Raw genomic sequence first — 20,474 nt, 5'->3', positions numbered from 1 at the left:
AGTAAATTTTCCCGTCACATCTCTTTCTTTCCCCGGCTCTGAATGTTCCCCTCCGCACGTTCGGCACCAGCGAAAGTGATGCCATCCAAATGAACTTGGACAACAGTGATTGTGTCTAAACAAGTCCTTATTCTAGCTAATGCGTCACTGAACTGCCCTGTCGAATGAGTGTTTCAGCCAATTTAGCCCTCGAGTGGGGAATGGATGTAGATGTGCGAGGAGGGGAAACGAGTTTGGGTGGGGGGGTGTATGTTGAAAGGAGGTGAGGGAAGCAAGGTGATGGAGGGAGTAATGTGCTGTCAAGGGAAATCTGGGGGGCGTAGAGGGGCATGTGACAGAGAAAGAGGGCGATAGAAAGATAGTGTGGCGAGAAAAAGAGGCGGTCTGACAGCTGTCCCTTCGAGGCACTCGGGTCCTTTCTTTGGGCCACTCCAATTCTTTCCTCTCGAGCCTAACCTAGTACTCGGAATCACATCCGCTGTGGGCATTAGATCCACGCACCTGCCTACCATCCCCAACTCCCCATCGTTGTACTTTTACTTGGGGTCCCTGGAGGCAAGTGGCCTCTATTCTCCCTCGTCTTTCCCAGTTTGTACATCTCCTTCTCTCGCTAAAGCACCTTAGGGCCACGTTGCCTTGAGGATTTGCCCATCAGCTTCTCGTCATCCAGTTCGCATTGCTCCAGCAGATCCAAGATGTCCTCTTCCTATATGCCGACACACACAAAAAAAAATCAGATAGATGATAAATAAAGGAATAATCTTAATTCGTATGCACAAGAAAAAACATCAAGGCTCTAGTAAACATTTAAAATAAAGTGGATACAGTATAATCAACATATTGGCCTTGTAGAGGAAAAGAGGCCATAGGGACATTTAGCACGCTCTGATTATTCTGATAAAGATTAACTTTTAAAAAAGTTGTTTAAAACCCTCATGGGTATGTATACTCGGCCTTTTGCCTTTGCAAAGGTGGTTGTTATGTTATTTCACAGTTAAGAGCATGAAAAGATCTCATTTGCGAGTCAAAGATTGAACGACGTCAAATTTAAAATGCACTTTCGGGTCTGTTGAAAAGACTTCAGGTTTCTGTTTTGTGTATGTGTTTGTGAAACTTGTGTGTTTTCTCTAATTATTATGGTTTTTTCTCACGGGCATCATTTGGATCCATATACCCTCAATAAACTGTGACTGTTTGGGTAAAGTGTGCACACTTCAAAATCTAAAATACAGATTTCAGGTAATTATTGCCAGTATTATTACACAGAGGAACGATAATAGGTGAACAAAATGGTGAAACAAAATGCTGCAAGCCTAATATGGGATAATATTCTACAATATTTAGCTGTTTTTATTACAAACATAAAACACTGGCCACAATATTGTGTACACCTGCGCAATCTAAAATTAATTTAAATAATATTTTCTTTCATAGATGGCCATTTGCAGATCAAAATGCTTTGTGTGTTAGTGGGATAACAAGAATAATTTATTTTCCTGCGTCCAATTCTTACACCAAAAGAGCAAGTGTGCAATTCAATTCTGTTTGGAGCAAACTTTTTGCTTGTTGAGGTTTGTTGAAAGAGCAGTATTTTATATCTGTTCTTGGCCGCTTCTACCGTGACATTCTCTGCCTTCCACAATCTGGCCTCCACATTGACACAGGACATTAATTTCTCCATTTATTTCCACTATAATAAAACTTGGATTACTGCTGGCGGTTGTATTCCAGCCAGTCAAGTTGTGGCTTCTGCAGTATATAACATATGTCATGTCAGGACTTTAAGGGAATTTTTCAAATAATGTAATATAAGCTTTCTGTTTCTGTGTTATGGTGTGCTTACGGCCACTAAATTGTTACCTTGGGGAAATGCTGTGTTGTTTCTTCTTCTAAGTTATATCGAAATATAATAAAAATATATATTTTTTAAAAACATTTGAGCTACTGTGATTTTAATACTTTCACTTCAAAATTGTAATCCATCAATCCTTAAATGTACCAAAAATGCTACGGTGGTAAGGAAAACTTTATGATGACAAAAGTATTTTTTTAAGATGTAAAATTCTGGTTATGAATATTGGCACAATCACCTTGCGTATGATGGGCTTCTGAAACAACACAAACCCAAAAAAAAGACTGATCAGGCAAAACAATTAGCTGATGTGCTGAATATTTGCATCAAGATCAGACATAATTTCTTCTGACTATAACCTTCTAAAATTCACATTTCTCAAGATGCCCCTCCTTATAGGACGGCCTTGTTGTCACATTGTGACACTGTTATCTGACTGCAGAGCCTCATTTGTTCTTCTCGACTCGTCTCCATCCTTTCACACTTTGAACAAGATCGCATCTCTGTGTGTTGACTAAAAGTGCACGTTTCCTCTGCTTGCTCTTGATTGGCATCTGAACAAAAAAAACAAAACCTGAATCTGCTGAGATTCCGCCTTCAAACACAATACCATTGTAAAACACAAAATGTGACGGGCAAGAGGTGGATGTCTCAACAAAAGCTGCAATAGTTGCACATGACATCTCTGTCGAGTCCTTTCAGATTACTTTGTGTGGTGTCAATCCAGCTGTCAGACAAATGCTTTTCACCATTCACTCCCACCGTTAACTATTAGTTATCAACTTTGAAGCCTTTTCATTAACATACAAAAAGGAGGAAACGGGAAGAAAGGGAATCATGATATATGGAACCCAAATTGTGTCTCCCTGGCTTTAAAAGCTTGGGGATGGACTGAATTGAAAAAGTGTCAGCTAAAAAAAGGGGCAAAAGAAAAAACACAATTTTAACATCACTTGCAGATTACTTTTTCAGAACCCTAACAAAAATGCATGTTTGCTTGTGCAATTGCTGTTTGCTTATTGTGTGTGTGCATGTGTGTGTGTGTGTGTGTGTCTATGTATGAGAGCACGCATTTGACAGTCAGTCAGCCACCAAGATACGTGCCTTCATTTGTTTCAGAGGATTATTCATTTCCTTCTGAAGCGAGGCAGCTCGCCCAGCGAGGAAGGTCTGAAAGGCGGAAGAGAGCAGGCTTTCATACTTCTCCAACAGCAGCTTGTCATCTGGGGGGTAAATACGTCTGTTGGCCACAGAGACACATACACAAAGACAGAGAAGAGCACGGATAGTGAGGGTGGAGTGCAGCAAAAGGGAGAAAGAAGGGTCATCAATGCAGGGGAGAAAGAAAGGTGAAAACTGAAAGAGAAACAACTTCTGAAATTCTGAGCAGTTCACAAAGGGGATGTGGGGAAAGAAGGGGGAACAACAAAGATGTTCAGGAGAGGCTTGCAAGGGCTTATAAAAAAACGATGGAGTACAATCATAGGACTCTCAGGTATAATACATCAGGTGAGACGGAAAGAAAAGAGCCACAAAAAGTGGAAGACAAATTCATTTCAATAATATAATGTAAATAAATGAAGAGGCTGAAGAAATGTGAGTAGCACAAAAAAGAAAACAAGTGGAAACCTCAAGATAAGGAACGGTATAAATGTCAGTCACTCTTATTCGCATATCTTCAACCCTCAAGACTAAACTAACAGCGCTCAGAGTTTTTGTTAGGCCTGCGGGGATTAGAGAGAATGTATAAACCACAGCCTGCTTATCATGGGACTGCATCTCACAATATGTCCGAAATCATCAGTTTAGCCATCAAATCAAAAGCTAATGATTGAACAAGCATGGCTAGTGTCCATATGTGTCAACTGGAGCTGGTCATAAATACAAGAACACAAACATCCTGAAAGCAAAAAAGATGTAATATCAACACAGCAACGGGTGTGACAATTTAATATCATGTTTTTGGGAAATGTATCTCCATGAGAGATGCAGGAGGGGCCATGATTTAAAAACAAGGATGCCTTGATTGTCACAGTTTGAAAGTAAACCTCTAAATTTGAAGCCGCAAAAGTGCAACTCCAATTTTGTACCAAGACACTGTTTGAATACACAAAAATCTCTCAAATTGCAAATTATCTTCAATTGTCTGTTGATAAATATCTTAAATTTCCTGCAAAAGATGACAATTACCACACACAAAAAAAAGTTGATCTCCTCTTTTAGACATTATTTAAATTGTTGTGTTGTGAATTTCTGTCCATTCATCCGATTAAACAAATTTAGAAGCATAAACCATAAAGTAAGAAAAAAACCTTATAAATAAATGCTGGAACTTCAACTTGGGGCTAATGACTTTTGAGTAAATTCAGACAAAATTACTTCAACAGAAATTATTTTGTTTTTAGGATCACAGTATCAGTTCTGGCACAATATACATTTTTTACAGCTCTGTGTGTAATATTAAAAAAAAAAATGTTGATATGCGGGGAGCACAAATAAAATAAGTATAAATAAAGTATGAGGAGTCCACATTTAAAGAATCAAAATATTTAGCAACATTTCATTGAAACCAATATTGCTGGAAGTTAAAGACTATCAAACATCATTATAAAAAAAAAAAACTCAAGCTTTCGTTTAGCTTGTGAGAATGTTGCTAACTGAACAACCCGTGTGACAGACAGACACAGAAGCAGTAATGCTTTACAAGGTCCTAAGCTGTATGTACATCATAACTTGTTTTTGAGTCATGTTGAGAGGTGGATCTGATCTATCCGTGTGGTAGCTCTTTAGAGCTTGCACATTGTCTTCCAAGGTCTCACTGAGTTAACAGAGAATACAATGCAGGTGCGTGGGAGAACGGATGAATTGCAGCAAGAAAGTAAAGCACACATTGCGTCCTATTTTATGTTGCAAAGCAAAGGAACTTTCTGTTAATGTCGCACGTTCTTTGCCAATTTACATAAAGTTAACTTGTAATTATGCAGTATAATTCTTGTGTCAATGTGTGCATTACCGTTTCTGATTGGTCGCTCTGGTGCAGCATGCGTAATCTACTGTATTTTCCGGACTATAAGGCGCACCTAAAAGCCTAAAACGTTCTCAAAAGCCGACGTTTTATAGTCTGGTGCGCCTTATATATGGGCCAAATTCCTAAATTTAAACTGGCCCGAAGCATTGTGACATAAAATCAATCATAAATCGAGACTCAAGACTATGAATCATGAATCAAAAAGACTATGGATCATTATTTTGTGATTATAAAGTAATTTTGTTGCGTCTGAAGTTGAAATCCAAAAAATAAAATGGAGAATGATTTGATTTGTATTAAAAACCTGACATGATGCATTAATGGTGCGTTTTATGCGCCTTATATAAGGACAAAGTTTTAAAATGGGCCATTCATTGAAGGTGCGCCTTATAGTCCGGTGAGCCTTATAGTCCGGAAAATACGGTAATAAATCACATGGAGCAAATATTATGGGAGGAAAAGTCCTTGCCTGTAGTTGCCCAGATGTTGTTTTTCGTGCGCCTCCCTGTAGATCTGCTTGCGGACCTGCGCCAGTCGTTCTTTCTAGGAAAGGAGAAAGCCAAAAAGATTCATTCAAGTGCAATTCTGCCTTATAGCGTGAGTCACCTATTTTCTTAATATAGGTATTTTTAGTGTAGAGGAATAGTTGGCACCAATAACGGTGAGAACTAAGTGGAAATGTACATTCAGTAGAGCGACACCTGAATGCGTACTTCAGACACGTCCCTTTTTAAATATAGGACACTCTTTCATACTACACTGATTACGGTTGTGGCACATTCAAATGCAAATCCAAGACGGTGCGAGGAGTGAAGTAATAGCAGCTATAGATGAGAAAAGCGGCCTGATTGAAATCTAATTGAATGGTGTACACTTCTCTTGGAAAAATTGGGCTTTCAGTCTATTTGTGTGTGTGTGTATGTGTGTGAAAGCTGATGTGTGTAATGACTGGTTGTGCATTGAAATGTGTTTTAATAATGTCCCTGACAAAAAAAACATACCGACAGGTGCCGGTGGTTGAACAATCTCGAGTTGGATTTGTGCATTGTGAACATTTTTGAATAGCTTTTAAAATTTGCTTGACCCCAGTTGATCATCAGATGTTCCATATTACCATGTGGCCAATAATGTAGAGAAAAACACGAGGTGTGTCAGGAAAGATTCTTATTGAAAATTCAACTCAGAACTATCAGTTTTCCTCTTCAATGTGGGCCAGCACGTCTTCAAAGAGATGCTGTGGCGTTTATTTATTTTATTTACTGTGAAGGATCCCACAAGACTCTTTTCATGAAGACAAGGCTCAGGAAAATGACTTGGATTACGGGGATATTGTTTTGAAATTGAAGCATATTTTGAGACACTATGTAGTCCTGCAAATTTTATGAAACTTATAATTCTCAGATTGCTAAATAAAAGTTTTCAACTACTTATAAATGTAAATTAAATCACGTTTGGTTTTAACTTACAAGCTCTTCTCGCCTTCGCTCCAGGGTGTGACGCTGTCGCTCCCAGTCTGATGAGGCAGCCGAGAGTTTCTTTACGGAACCGTGCCCATAGAGTCGCCTCTGAGCCTCGGCTTTTTGCTGTGCCAGGTTGCGTTTCTTATCGCTGGCTCTACATCAATGCAAACAAATACAAACTCAATGCAATGTTTATTTCAAAAACAAAAGTATTTGTTCAACAACACAGTGGATTGATTGATTGATATATCTTTATTTCGAACATATTTAAAACATGAAAAATAGGGAAAAAAAATAAATGAAACAATTAACGATTTAAAGTGCCATCTCTAAGTCCATGAAACAAACAAATAAACCAAAAAAACAACAAGCTGAAAAAAAATACACAACAAAGAATGCTCGAAAAACATTTTGCAAGAATAGGCAAAACATTATTTTTAAACAAATGTCTTGGAAATCGTTTTTTTCTTTAATAATTACACTTCATTCTTATAAATAATATTATATAATTATACTAGCCGTAATCAGTTGAATGGCGAGTCTTAAATTTGCCCACTCAAGATTACGTTACATTTGTTTGTTCTTAGAAAACGTAACTAGAAAAAAAAAAAAAAAAACTTCGAACACCACAATCGACTACGCCGCAAAGACGTAAACAAAGCCACTTATAGAAGATAAGCATGACCAGACATATAATTTAAGTAGTCTGTTGCTGTCTGGAAGAAAGGGCAATTCATTTTAGTCAAACGCTGGCCCTTTGAATTGGATATTGAGTGCCGTTAGGGTGGGGACAGAGGTTTATCAATGTCCATGGCCAGCCGGGTCGGAATTGATCACACATTAATACAGTTGGTGTTGCGAGAGCACTTGGGGACCACAAGCGAGAACTGAAGCTTTTACTATATGAGGCAGGATCGAGCGAGTGAGAACAAACACCATTGTCACATCAGCATGGACATGAACATGTGGTCAAATGGTAAAGAGCTCGTTCACCACTACCACCACATTTTATATTTCCGACAATTCATGAAATAATCTGCAGTGCCAAAATTAATCATGAGATTATTTTGCTTTAGAGAAAATTTTGATTTGTTTGGACCTGTTGAGCTGAGGGAGGAAGTGCTTTTTTTTCTGTTTAATGGAATCGTTGCAACCCTCACTTGAGCTAACCCTACTCGATCTATTTCACATGGAATTAATAGTGTGTTTGTGACTTTAGACCTCTAGAACAAATGATCAATTTGTGTGCAAGATCATGACCAGAAGTAGGACTAGAAGGAAACTTCCTCGATTGTCCATGGGAGAAATTAATTTAGCGGTTTTAGCGTGTTCTAGGTTTGAATCACAGCTTGGACCTTTTCGTGGCATTTGTATGTTTTCTTTATGATCACATGGGTTGTCCTGAAGTACTTTGGTTTATTCACACATTCCAAAAACTAATTGAAGACTGTGAATGTTTTTTTGTGTGTAAGTTGAACAGTGTGTGTCCAGTATTAAGCTTGTACATCTAAACCTTCACAATCTAAAGTTAGAAATTAGCTTTGCACTTGAAGCAAAATGGATCTATGTCAGAGAACATTACCTTATGTTGAGTAGTTTCAGAGCGTTGAGCAAAACCCCTCTCTTGACATCAAAATCAATCTTCTGATCCGTCCCAAAGCTTGGGGCTCGATTGATCTGTTAGAGAGAGTCGGAGTGAATATATATTTTTTCTACTTCACCTACTTTTGTCATTGGGGTCATTGTAATCATCGTCTTGCTTTTTTTTCTCAAATTAAATTGGCAGGCATTGTAGCAAATTGCAAATGGCTGGTCTCAAAAGGGAAGAAACTTTTCTTGTGAAAGTAAAGCAAGTGTAATGGAAAGGATAAGAACAGTGCCTTGAAGAAAAAAAAAAACCTTCAACATTTCCACATTTTGCCAACTTACAATCAAAAAATTAAATTTGATTAGATGTGGTACTGAAGTGAATACAAATTCACACTACCACAATTTTTAGATTTGCCTAAAATTCTAAAAACTATGGATCACACTGAAGTTTCTCGTTTTAGAAAATTGCTAAGTTATACTTTATTTCCATCATATACAATCAAGAGTTTTCAACCAAGCCATTCGTACATACAGTACCGAACTAAAGGGGTGAAAGACAAAAGTTTTGTTTCTATTCAAGCTCTCACTAAATTAATAGCCAGAAAGGAACAAGGCTTTAAAATCCCGATAGGAAAGAGGCTGACTGGCTGTTATCCCAGAAACGGTTGTCTCGTTACTTGTCTTTATTTCTTAGTTTGATTTCTGGTGTCAAGCTGTCAAGGTAGACTGGCATAGCAGGACTTGCAGTGCCTTTCTTTGCTCTCGCGCGGTCTTACACTCAGCCTGCCGCACTCGCTTAGTTTCTCCAACTTCACTCCTTCTAACGGTCTTTTAGTGCAATTCTGCCCACTGTCTGGTTGTGCTACCTTAGTTATGTCTCCTTCTGTATTTCTCTGTTTCCCTTCTCCTGGCAGAGGGAGTCTGTCTGGCCAGTCTGGTTCTAATGAACCCCTGCTGGCTCCCAAAGCCCCCACTCTGATTTCCTTAAATGACTCTGGCAGGATCTTAGAGGAGCCCTTGGTTGCTCCAAGACGCATTCAATAAAAATGTCAGATGAAAAGATTAGACGTTCCTTTTACCTCAGCTTTGATTCCTTTTAGCATCGGCATGGCATCAGTGTAACCAAATATCACTTAGTCGAACAGCAATGTAAGCATGCGGGAAAATGTCTAACTTTTTTACAGGACAGCTTTATCCTCTTATGATAACTTAATTGTCCATGACAACATCAGAAGCTGAGCTTCAAATTGTTAAAATTCCACATACTGTATGTTGTTCTGTCATTCTGCACCCAGAGAATAACGACCTTAAGTATCTTGATCTCCACGGTAAGCGAGGTTTCATGCATTCAGTTGTCGAATTTATGAATGAAATGCATGACCACACTGAGTTTAGAATCTGTCTGCCTGCACCTGGTTCAAATCCCCCCGAATTATATTACACTACCTGCGCCACAGCTTAAACCTGCTTCTTGTTGGTCTAAAATATAATCTACTTTCAGCTGCAGAATTGTCAGGTGCACTGAGATGTGTAAAAGAAAACAGTCAGCTAGAATGTCCAGTATGGTGCAGCGCTGTTATTACTATTTCAAACTTCTAATGGTCCTTAAAAAGAAAATTATATTAGACATCGATTTAGCATATGTGCCCTATAAAAACATAGCCACAGTGATGGCCCAACACCAATCAGCTAGCTGCCTTCTTTTCCAAAACAAATCTCCATAAATTCTGTCAGGAAGAATCGTCAAACAAGTGCAAGGTCTCCTCTTGATTAATCAGCTCGGTAAAATTCCTCCCTCTTATTATTCGAAGCAGTCTGTAAACAACCGCTGCTTTGACAAGGCTCCCTTTCTGCCACGCACAATGGAGGGTATCGGCACAGTCTGACCACTGCCAGAATGAAATGTTTGTTGCAGAGTAAGAGTGGAAGGAAAGAGGGAATGAGAGACAAAGCAGAAGAGCAACTACACAATAGACAGACATTCTGTTACAGGGACTATTCTAAGTCTACACACCCTTATGTAAATTTCTTCCAAATTGACTTGGGCCTCATCCCCAGCTGAAGAAATGTATCCACTTTCTATATCCCGTAAATCTTATCAATCACTGTTGTGTTCATTGTTGTACTAGGTTCATCTTGTTTTTTCTTTTTCAATTACTTCTCTGGTTCTTCTATATCAAACAAATTTGTTTTAGGTTCATTTACCTGACATGTTTCGGCGGAATCTTCCGCCTTCATCAGAGTGTCACTGATGTGTTTGTGACGCGTCTTTATCAGCTGATGGATGAAGGCGTGGCTCACCTGTCAGATTTGACAGGTGAGTCACGCCCTCTGCTGTCAGTTCACCTCTCCAAAACACTGTTCCAGGTTGTAGAGAGCATGTAAGTACAGAAAGATGAAATGCTCATATCACACGACGTCATTTCACTCTTCACAAAAACGCCCACACAACCTACCATACGCATAGTACATGACAGACTATCAACAGACAAGACACTCAAGAAACGGACAAATCTAACAGCACAAGACATCACCCAACTACTTCATTTCATCGCTACCTCCACATACTTTCAATACAGAAACACAATATACAGGCAAAAAGAGGGATTCCCCATGGGAGACCCACTTTCTGCCATCATGTGCAATTTTTTTATGGAAGATTTAGAACAGAAGGCACTCTTAACAGCCCCGGACACATACAAACCCACTCTATGGAAACGTTACGTCGACGACATTCTGGAAAAAGTAAAAACAGGACATACACAACACCTCACAGACCATCTCAACACCATAGACACCACGGGTAACATCAAATTCACCCATGAAGAGGAAACAGCTCGATCCATAGCCTTTTTAGACATTAACATACACCACACAGACAATGGTGACATAAGAACAAAAGTACACAGAAAACCCACACACACCGACCAATACCTCCTCTGGACATCAGAACATCCCACTATACACAAACTGTCAGTAGTCAGAACACTATACGAACGTACAACAATAATCACAGATCCGGACGACATAACACAGGAAGAAAAATACATACAACACGCACTCAAAAAATGTCAGTATCCACAATGGGCAATAACCAAAGGTGCAGAACAGGTAAAAAACAAAAAATACAAAACACAGGAGCAAAGAAAGAAACAAACAAGGAAACAGGAACCCAGCGGAATGGTGACGTTGCCGTATGTGAGAGGAATTACGGAACGCATCAAAAGAACCATGAAAAAATACAACATAAGCACACCTATCAAACCACATATAACACTCCGTCAGATACTGGTCCACCCAAAGGACAGAGTAAATCCGGAAAATAAATGCAATTCCATATACGAGATTCCATGCAAATCATGTAATAAATCATACATCGGGGAGACAGGGAGGAACTTCATCACAAGAAAAATGGAACACAAGAAGGAATGTGAGAAGGAGACAGCAACAAGACAAACAAGAGCAATAAAACTACAAGCAGAACAGGAACACTACAAGTCAGCCATCACCGACCACTGTAAAAGGGAAAACCACATCATGGACTGGGAGAAGGCCAGAGTCATCCGCACTGAAGAAAACAAACATCAGCGTTGGATCAGGGAGGCCATTGAGATCCGCAAGCGGGGCCCGAGGACCATCAACAGGGACGAGGGAGCATACATGCTCTCTACAACCTGGAACAGTGTTTTGGAGAGGTGAACTGACAGCAGAGGGCGTGACTCACCTGTCAAATCTGACAGGTGAGCCACGCCTTCATCCATCAGCTGATAAAGACGCGTCACAAACACATCAGTGACACTCTGATGAAGGCGGAAGATTCCGCCGAAACATGTCAGGTAAATGAACCTAAAACAAATTTGTTTGATATAGAAGAACCAGAGAAGTAGTTGTGTTCATTCTTACTGTGGTGCTTGACTTGAAATGTTACACTTATCTTCTAAAAAGTCAGCACACACAATGGTCAACTATAAGATATATCAAGATTGTAATATTAATTATAATAGGGACAAAATATATTTTTCTTCCAAACACCGAATACATTCACACATAACACTGTGTGCTATTTCCTGTCTCTGTGCAGTATTTATCTTCTGCATCCATGACATGCATACACACAGTCATACCTACAATGGCATTGTTACACATGATGATAAATGACTAAATGCTGAGGTGTGTTTTCAAGTGTTCCATATTATAAGGTATGTGCAGCCCTAATTTGATACTTATTCTATGAAATAGTTATCTTAGAGGAAAATGGTTGTGGATAGATGCAGACAGTCCCATAAATCATTAAACCTCTTCATGAGCTACAGTCTGGCTTGTAAGTATCTACTGCCACCTACAGTTTACCAGGGGGGGAAAAGAAAAAAAAACGCCTTGGAGCCTGGGACAAAATCAATGAGCATTTAAATAAGAATGAACCCCACTAAGTGCAGCAGATTAATCAAAGGCAGAAGGAAAATTAAAAATGGAAGGAGGTATTAAAGGAAGAAAATTAAGAATGTAAAACTGTATGTGTTCACTGTCATTATTCACCCTTACAGTTCAATAAATTGAATGAGGAGAGCATACTCTAAGTAGCAACTAAATCATTGTTGCTATGAAGGTTGGATAATGGGGGCTATGGGAAAGGTTAGAAAATATCTTTAATGCTGCCAAAGCTCTAAATCCTACTTCCAAAAATTCATTGTTACGCTTGTTATGCTGTTCAAATGTATTGGTATAGGAACACAAACCTCACTGTAGATTCACTGCACAGACCGAAAAAAGCTTGATTCACGTGGCCACAAAAGTTAGAGACTATTTATTCTGTCCGGGAAATTAACTGCTACATACTAGTTACATTTCAATTGCAGTGCATGTTTGTATATGTTGGGATGTGAAAGAGAATAAAACATCCACGCGTGGGTTTTTGTGTACGTGAGTATTGCGGCATCTGTTTACACTTGCCAATGCAGATTAGTTCCCGCAAACACACACATTTGCACTCAAAAGTAAAGGAAGTCTGGATTATGTTGGCTCTGAGGGATGGACGGTTAAACCAAACTCATCTTGAAGCAATCGGCTAGAGTGTACTAAAAGAGAGGAAAGTTGCAGAAAGGGAGGGAGTGAGCGGTTGAATTATCAGCGCCTTTGGGGAAGCTGTCCAGCTGCAGTCTGTCGGTCTGTTGTCGTTATGCCAATTCACACACAACCGCACGCACACACTCACACTGAGACACAAACATCCCATGCCACGGTTGACCTAACCATGCCCGCCTCATTAGTTGCCAATCACTCTGCACAACCCTTCTCGAGCAGCAGGGGGGATAGAAAATGGGAAGGAATGGATGGAGAGATGTAATCACAACCATCAATAATCACGCTGCCTGCACTGCAGCGTGTACTGGCATCTCTGGGGTTCCAGTGACTATAATGAGGCTGGACCTCTATCTATTTGTCTTTTGTGGAGGTTCGCGGACATCTTCTGGAACCTCGCGAAAATGATAAATGATCGCTTATACTGTGTTTATTCACTTGCGGTTTTGCTAGCCCCCTTCAAAATAAGTCATCATGAACTTGAACAGAGAACACAAAGATGTCCCTAGATTTACCCTAGAAAGGATTTATCATAGACTCGAGTCAATTTTCATAATTTGTCACGTGCAACATACGAGACCTTTGAGTTGTTCCAAAGACTTTCTCCAAAAATTCCTGCTTTTGGTCTCTCTTTAATGGGGAAGATATGGGAGGAAGCCATGTTCCTTTTCAATCACCGGCCCCCTACATACTCTCAGAAAATGACATGATTTTAAGCTCCAATGCAACAGAAAAGGCTAATTTAATTTGACAGCATCTTCTATGTGATACCATCGAGCACTCAGCTATCCACCTGGCTTTGAGTTTACACAGGTTGGAGTTCCATTTCCTGTCTGCAAGTCTGCATTTCTCACAACCAACTTTGACATTTGAAGGACTAAAAGAGGATGACAGTGTCTGAACGGCGCACCGGGTAAAGCAGCAAGCAGGCGTGGCATGGATAATTCACAATGACACCAATAGTGAAACCTGAGAGGTTACATCTATACAAATTAGAAACAAACCTGGGAAGAGGAGATTGTGTTTCAATTCCCAAAATGCCACATTTTGTAAGTAAAGAAAAGTTGAAGATTAGGAATAGGAAAATGGTTTGAAATTGGTTTAATTAACCTCAGACTTTAGCAAAGTAATCTTCCAATAAATTAAATTCAAGCTTGAGGGCTTGCCAAAGGGCGCAGTTTTCTGAACGCTTGTCCTTGCCGCGTTTAACATCCCAATTGAATAGCAATGCACATCAACAGGCTACAGATGTAATGAAGTTATTTTCAGACTTGACAGCCTGTGCAGAGAGCATTTAAGAAAGGCTCTTGATTGTCACAATTGTCCCCTGACTAATCATTTAGAGTTTTGGGGCAATAAATGTCTCTTGCTGTAAATGTTGCATGAAAGAGAAGTAGGTGTATGTGTGAAGGATGTTAATTGATGAACGTTATAGAGAGCTGATCGTCGCACAGGGGGGATCATTACTGCTGGAGTGGAACAACTGCAATCATGGCTTTGTACCACACACACACACGCACACAAACACACACACAGTCACAATAAAACAGAAGTAGCAATACTATCGTGCACCCTTAGTCATGATATACAACCGGGTAACAAAATTATGACTGAAACTGAGTAAAAAAAAAAGTAAAAGATAATATCTAAGAATTAAATAATAGTCACTCTTGGATATTCAGTATTACATCACAGAATATGTTGGACCATAAACAGGTCGTGTTTTTTCACGACTTGCTCATAATTTATTGTAATGCCGAGAGAAAGACTTTGTGTGTTCTGATTTAAAGTAAATCAAATAATGATGTAGAATTACAACATCTCCCTTTCAGCATTACGTTTTTGTAAAATGAAGGAATCAATTGTCAGATTTTACTTCCCATCTTAGACTATTGCGACTTGTAATAATAACTTTATTCGTCCAATATTTCTTTCCAGCCTGGCCATGGTAGTGACAAGTCCTACTACTTCTAAATCGTGTACATATTAATACTGATTCTCAATTATCCTTTTAGGTGGCGTTACGCCAACAACTTGACAAAAAAAATCCCTAGCATTCCCATGTTCATTTTGGGGGAGCAAGGAATGGAAGTAGGGAGATGGTGGTGGGGGTGTTGCTCAGCCAGGTTTAAGGATTTAGGTCAGCCTTTAACTGACTGGTTGACATGAAAATGGTCCGCCACAAATCCTGGAGTGGATTCAGAAATTGAAGCCCACTCTGCAATGAGTGACACTTGAGAGATTGACGCTGAATTGGAGGCGTGTTTCTTACTACCATGACCTATATATTAAGTGCATGTGCATATGTTTGTGTGCACAGAAAAGCTTGTCTTGCTTTCCATGCATTTCTTCTTATACCTACCTACATTGTACGTGAGTGAATGTGAGTGTGTTCATGCCGTAAACAGTCCTTTAAATATCCGAAGAAATGTTTTACATTCTAGGGTGTACATGTATACATATTAGAGGCCATGTGTGTGTGTCTCAGCATTTCTGTGCAGCGAGAACAAGAGTGTACAAGCAAATCAGTGTGTGTTTATGCTATTCTGTCAGAGTGAGGCACCGTTGCCCTTTCCACTGCTTGATGGAACAGTGCTTCACTTCAGAAGCTACTGACACTTTGGTGAGACTCCACAGACTGCAGTCCTTTCTGAATCACATACACGGTATCAAATACCTCTTTTGATCGCAGTGTGGCAACTCAATTTTCATCCATTTTCTATAGTGCTTGACCTCATTTGAATTGTGAGTGCGCTGACCTCAGTCAATAAAGGGGTTTAAAACCGCTTAATCATTTAGATTGTGTGTAGAATCAGAGCCAACAGATATTGATATTAACGTGAAGGAATTACTTTCAAAGCGGTCAATGACACTGTTCTAGAAAACAATGGAAATGTACCTCCAGGAGCCAAGGTTTGAGCTTGCGGTCCAGGATTATGTCAAAGCCCAGCACCTCAAAGCAGACACTGTCGCTCCCTGGTGGTTGGCCGGGCCTGCACATGCGATATGCGTGCAGCACGTGGGGCTCTGCCACTATTAATGTCTTTACCACCAATTCCTGCCATGACATACAAAAAGAGATAGACACAAATGAAGTTGATAGAGCAAAAAAAATCAAACAGTGAAATGTTAATATAGGAATAAAATGTATATACAACTAACAGTTATACCATAACAAATAGGTCACATTTTTCAAGTTGAAAGCCACAGACAGAAAGTATTACAATAATTTGTGAGTTTACAAATGGCTTTTGCTGTCTTGGACTCACAAACACACACACTTTTTACACAAAGCTTTCTCTTTCCAGTCAAGTCCCATGCAGTGTTGCTGGCCCATACAGACTGTTCAGACCACACAGACTGTTGGGTGTAAGAGGGGGTTGCAATGTTCTGGCCTTGGACTGATAAGGCAAAAGCCCCACCGTCTGTCCCACACACAGGTCCATGCAAGTGTCCAAACCACAGGCTGCCCGGTACAAACACCTGCTCCCGCTACACTTTATGCCAGACGACCGTGTGTGTGTGTGCATGTGCGTGCACGTGTCAGCCTCCGAACAATATCACATTCCTGAGTGCATGCTGTGTGTGAATGTGCAGAGCTGCTTTATATGTTTCTCACGAGCATACTTTGTCGAAGGGGAATCAAATGCACTCGTACTTTCAGAGCGCCATTACAATACTTGTCAAATAGCAGAAAAACTTGCAATGGAGTTGAAAGAGGTGCATTTTACAAACATGTACTTCAGGTACGAGAATATTCTCTGGCTTTCTTATTATGGTCCTTCCAAGGAAAAAAAAGTGCCTGGTACCTGCTCTGTATGCATCAAAGTGTAAGCACAAAGATGAAAAGTGAAGAATGGTGAGCAGAGAGCAGTAGCAAAGTGCAGCTTCAGATAAAATAGCAGGGGGGGGGGGGGGGGGGTGATGAGAGAGCAAGAGAGGTGGAGGACATCTGGCTGAGTCAGTGGGTGACACTTTGGTGTGTCACCAAGGGATGGAAAAAGCACGTCATAAAGGTCCAATAGACAAAAATCTAAATTTTCTCTCTTCGCTTTGCTTACCACTGCATTACATTGAAATATATTTATATAATAACTTCCTTTTCAACAAAGTGACAGTTTTACAAACAAAGGAAGGAGGATGTTGCTAAAGTAAAACAATAAGTGGAAAGAAAAGCAAAAGCATAGAGGTGTTTAGATGAGCTGGGAGCAGCGCCAGACTGGGCGAGCTCACCCTCCAGGAATGATATTTTGACCGGGTTCTTCCAGTCAGTTAAACAAGATTCTAAAGCTGACTGAATATCTGTCAAAACACATCTTGTCAAACCTTTGCTGGTGCACTTTCTTTCACAGGGCAGCTTGTCTACTGTATATGTGAGCGTCTGCATCCAGATGTTAGCAAGCATGTCAAATTTGTAAAAAGTCGGCTAAGCACGTACAGAGACGTCACCCCAGAATTTGGCCACGTCGTAATCATTGCTGCGCAGGAACTCGGTGAACCAGCTGATGGATCTTTTGCTGCCTTTGTCCACCGTCTCATCCCGCTCAAAGTTTTCGTTGTGTTTGTTGACCGAGTAGTTTGTAAGATGCATGTAGAGCTGGCTCTGAGGAGATAAGGTTGAAATAAAAGCGTGGCATAGTTTGATAAAAAATTACAATCTTGATAACAATGAAAAAGAAAAATTAGGCTAAAAATACTCACCAGTTATTTTTTTCACCCCCATCAATTTTATTTTAACGGGTTTAATGTTGTATACGTATTAAGGACAGATCATTATCTGAATTATAGTATGCTGATACTCCAACCAGGCAAAGTTAGCATGTCAACCACACCTTCACCCTATGAATTGATCAAGGAAAATTGTTGAAAAGCCCCTCCCGAATCCATAGACGCAATAATATCTAATATAATATAATAGAATCTTCTCTTTGGGATCCTCCCATAAGGGGGTCACTACAGCGAATCATGTTTCTAACTTGATTGACTAACCTGATTTCTGGATCAGTTTTAACGCCGGATGGCCTTCCTGACGTAACTCGCCCAATTATCCAGCACTGGAGATATCCAGTAGCTGGGCGTGGGGGAGCCTGTCTGGAAAAATGGGGAACAACCCAACTACTCGGCCTTATAAAAGGCAGCAAATAGACTTTCCCTGGCAATGACCAAATTGCGAAAAACAAAGTCACCATTATGATCAATTACTATTATCTAACTTTGAGTGCATTGATTGATTCTGAGAAAACAGGAGAGTAAATTGACTCACTACAGTTTCAAGCTTCCTGCGAATGTATAAACTTTGTAGCTTCCTGTAGCATCCGGAGTTGCTGAAAATACACAAAGTGCCTGGTCGGAGACTTTTTATGTATGAGAGCTGCGGATTTGAGCCAATGCCATATGCAGTAAACAAAAGTGAATCAAATAAGAGTGATAAGAGCTATAGTGGCCCATAGCTCCCCTAGAACATGGCTGGGATGCATCCCTGAGTGGCTGCCTATTAGCGGCCTTGTTGCACCCCTCTCTTTATAATGCACCCACGTTCTTCGCTACAAGGTAATAACACTGTGACCGCAGGCCACTCTACCTCCTGATGGCTGTCTGGCAGCCACTCTCTGTGGAATTGGACATCCATCTCCATGGCATGCTTGATTCTATCATGTGTCACAGACTTGGTAAGACAATACGCACTGTGTTGATATGCATCGTGCTTGATAGAAAGAAGTATGTGGGGGTGTTTATGGATGTGCACAGCACAATACACTTGGTTGGTGCACGACATTAAGGCAGATAGGAATAGCTTGATATCACAACACGTGTGACATTTAGATGTGTGTATACGCTGGACCTCCACCTTCTACGAAACTATGTATTTTCCGGACTATAAGGCGCACCTAAAAACTTTTCTCAAAAGCCGACAGTGCGTCTTATAGTCCGGTGCGCCTTATATATGGACCAAATTCCTAAATTTAAACTGGCCCGAAGCATTATGACATGAAATCAATCATAAGTGGCCCGCTGAAGACTATGAATCATGAATCAAAAAAACTATGGATCATTATTTTGTGATTATAAAGTAATTTGTTGCGTCTGAAGTTGAAATAAGAAAGATAAAATGGAGAATGATTTGATTTGGATTCAATCTCTGACATGATGCATTAATGGTGTGCCTTATAGTCCGGTGCGCCTTATATAAGGACAACGTTTTAAAATGGGCCATTCGTTGAAGGTGCGCCTTATAGTCCGGTGCGCCTTATAGTCCGGAAAATACGGTAGTTGCATGTATGTGTGTGTGTGTGTGTGTGTGTGTGTGTGTGTGTGTGTGTGTAAATGTTGTAGAAGTTTGAATAAAATAAAATAAAATAAAATAAAATAAAATAAAATAAAATAAAATAAAATAAAATAAAATAAAATAAAAGTTGACCAGCGTCGAAGGGTGGACAGTATTCGACTGAAGGTTCCCTAATGTGTGTGTGGGCAAATGACTCACCAGGTTGGCCTCACTGGGTGCGTGGTACTTCTCTGTTCCCATGCGCACCAGGCCGTCATTGTAGAGGAAAATGCGAAGCGGGTCACAGGAAGTGACAAGGATGTAGATGCGCAGATCAAACTTGTAGCCCTCCATTAGGAAAGGTTTGTCCAAGTACTCCTGAACAATAAAGTGCTCCTGGGCAGGCAGCTTCTCACAGTTACGGATAAGTGAGATCCTGGATAGACAGAAGCCTTTATTAATCCTCTGGGGGGAAATTGGAGTGTCGTCAGCAGAATAATAAAATATGGCAGACAAAAAGATAATTAGAAAAATGATAGATGATGGCAAAGAAGCGACCGTGAACACTGACTGATGACATTGGCACTGTCGTATGTGTTAGATAAAAATGGAGCTTAACTGTAAACACATTTCACGGCTTTATACGTGGTATTCATTTAAAATTGCTAATGGTTAAAGGCATATAGCTCAGATGCAACATTTGGCTATGCCAGTATTTTTAAATTTAGCCCTGAGATTACCCTCCTTATTGCTAGTCAAATCAATTGATGCAATCTGTTCCAAGGAAGCAAAATAGTCTGTAAAAGTATATTTTCTTAATGTGGAGAACTTTGTGTATTTACATTTAAGTTGCCAAGCCTTTAGGTGCAAAAAGATTGGAAGCACGGTGCCCCGGTGGTATTCATATGACCTTCTACTGCTGCAGAACCTACCGTGAAAATGTTTGAATATGTGCCCTTGCTGTGATTTATGATACATTTAAGAGTGATGACTTATTTGGCACTGAGCCTTCCAAACTCTTTTTATAACTGGCCCTTTAAAAAAAAATAAAAATCAGTGTTAAAAAAACACATCTGGTTTTGTGGCAATGTCTAAGAACGTAATTATTTGAACAAAGCCTCATCAGAGACCACTGCTGGTGAATGAAGTAAATACGAGCAGGCATTTCTACATTACATTCCTTCTAATTCAATTTCCTTT

The 20,474-nt window shown here is 39.9% G+C and overlaps 1 protein-coding gene across 3 annotated transcripts in view; it reads right to left on the bottom strand.

The window, feature by feature from the left end:
- Nucleotides 1–20,474, bottom strand: part of ttll7 (tubulin tyrosine ligase-like family, member 7) — a 48,465-nt gene that overhangs the window by 15,633 nt on the left and 12,358 nt on the right. For all 3 annotated transcript variants that reach the window (XM_061296909.1, XM_061296911.1, XM_061296912.1), the window contains exons 7-14: nucleotides 19,494–19,710; nucleotides 17,448–17,612; nucleotides 15,909–16,067; nucleotides 7,923–8,017; nucleotides 6,347–6,494; nucleotides 5,350–5,423; nucleotides 2,953–3,092; nucleotides 620–702 (exon numbers count right to left, since the gene is read on the bottom strand). In XM_061296909.1, coding sequence (XP_061152893.1) covers nucleotides 620–702; nucleotides 2,953–3,092; nucleotides 5,350–5,423; nucleotides 6,347–6,494; nucleotides 7,923–8,017; nucleotides 15,909–16,067; nucleotides 17,448–17,612; nucleotides 19,494–19,710 — 1,081 coding nt within the window. The remainder of the gene's footprint in view (nucleotides 1–619; nucleotides 703–2,952; nucleotides 3,093–5,349; nucleotides 5,424–6,346; nucleotides 6,495–7,922; nucleotides 8,018–15,908; nucleotides 16,068–17,447; nucleotides 17,613–19,493; nucleotides 19,711–20,474) is intronic.

Source organism: Syngnathus typhle, linkage group LG14 (assembly GCF_033458585.1).
Source record: "Syngnathus typhle isolate RoL2023-S1 ecotype Sweden linkage group LG14, RoL_Styp_1.0, whole genome shotgun sequence".
Lineage (NCBI taxonomy): Eukaryota > Metazoa > Chordata > Actinopteri > Syngnathiformes > Syngnathidae > Syngnathus > Syngnathus typhle.
This window is presented reverse-complemented; position numbering and strand designations above follow the sequence as displayed.